The sequence below is a fragment of the Convolutriloba macropyga genome, chromosome 5 (genome assembly GCF_964194025.1).
Source record: "Convolutriloba macropyga chromosome 5, txConMacr16.3, whole genome shotgun sequence".
NCBI classification, from domain to species: domain Eukaryota; kingdom Metazoa; phylum Xenacoelomorpha; order Acoela; family Convolutidae; genus Convolutriloba; species Convolutriloba macropyga.
Genome location: NC_134472.1, coordinates 71,449,192 through 71,450,685, shown reverse-complemented (window position 1 = coordinate 71,450,685; position 1,494 = coordinate 71,449,192). Strand labels below are relative to the sequence as shown.

General features: G+C 36.7%; 1 protein-coding gene across 1 annotated transcript in view; it reads right to left on the bottom strand.

Annotated features, from left to right (window-relative positions):
• Window positions 1-345: 345 nt before the first annotated feature.
• Window positions 346-1,494, bottom strand: part of LOC142340225 (uncharacterized) — a 58,858-nt gene continuing 57,709 nt past the window's right edge. Inside the window, exons 10-11 of the mRNA XM_075390748.1 lie at window positions 1,192-1,494; window positions 346-653 (exon numbers count right to left, since the gene is read on the bottom strand). The exon at window positions 1,192-1,494 is cut by the window's right edge and continues 313 nt beyond it. Of these exons, the coding sequence (XP_075246863.1) occupies window positions 535-653; window positions 1,192-1,494 (422 nt within the window). The 3' untranslated portion in view covers window positions 346-534. The remainder of the gene's footprint in view (window positions 654-1,191) is intronic.

The window sequence follows — 1,494 nt, the reverse complement described above, 5'->3', positions numbered from 1 at the left end:
AAAATTTCATTTGAGAGCAATTAGAAAATTGCATCAGGAAAAATGTAGTTGAATGAAAAAATACTGACAAGTAAATGAGCATGTCGATGACCACTTGAAAGTACAAACTCTCCGAAAGTGAGCTTCCGTTCGTATTTTTATGTTGTAGACTGTCCCATAAAGATATAAGCAAACGTTTGAGGAACGCCAAAACATAATAAAGTTGAGCACCCGGGTTGTCACTGGAATGTCCACGTCTTTTCCTTTAGCATCAATTCGGCCTTTTTATCTACGTTTTAAACGGCCCTCTGAACTTTTTACTTTGACCTGTGAACTCTGTCAAGTGATTTTTGAAATGTTCGCCTATTTCAACGTTTATGGGACACACTATATTAAACATATAAGTTAGTTTGAGTCAGTTTGTTCAAATAGAAACACATTTGTCAAGCTGAGAAGTCCATTGAGAATCTTAGAGACATTCATTGAGCTTTTCTTTTCAAAATTTATATCAAGCACTTTTAAATCATAATACATTCAAGATCAGCACGACTCTATTCATTCAGCATTGAGAGGTTTTTCGGGATCAGGACGGTCCAGAAAGTTCTCGTCCGTCTGTTCATTGTCTGGCAAAACTGGCTCGGGTGATAAATTTTCCTCGGCTGCGTTATCGTTGCCTAGTGTGAAAAATATAAATTTATGAACTAAAACAACTAAATCTCTAGCATTCGCCACAAAAACTCAGTATGTCAAAGCTAGACGTGAAATATGCGGAAAATTTGCAACTCATAGGAATCTTCTTTTGAAACTGCAAACGTCCGCATTTTTTCAAAATTTCAAATATTTTCTATTATCAAATGGTTAAACTTTGATTATTAAAAATGGGTAATTTTTGTCGCGTGACAAAAGAAAATTACTCAGCAAGTTTGTAACCTATGCAAAAAATGCATACTAACTTATACTATAGAAACAAATTGGATCTATTCTGCCCCCCCCCCCCCCCCTCAGCTTAGAGAGCATAAATCTTTTATGACCCCAAGGCGCACGTGCTATTTTCTTACATAGTAACGTGCTATATAACAACATATAATTTGTAACTGGAGGTCATAAAAAACACTGGGGGGCCGAAACAGAATAGATCCAACAAATTTTATAAAAAATATTTTTAAAAAGCGCATTTATTTATAGTGATTATCTATAACCAAATCTACCAACCTCGTGCGGTATCATGGTCAACGCCGTCGTCAACTGAGTCAATACTTTCACCTTTTGAGATTTCTGATGAAACATTTTCTGCTAATTCGGATTCTTGTTTCGCCATTTCTGGGTCGCTTTCTTTCGCAATGGATGAGTCCTCGCCTGAATTTTCAAATGACTCCTCAGAAACCTCCTTGAACTCGTTTGACCTATTGTCTCCATCACTATCCTTGCCGCTATCATGTCTCAATCCCAACTTTCTGTTCTTTCTCCGCTTTCCTCTCGATGACGTCATACTTCCACTTTCAAAAATGATATCGT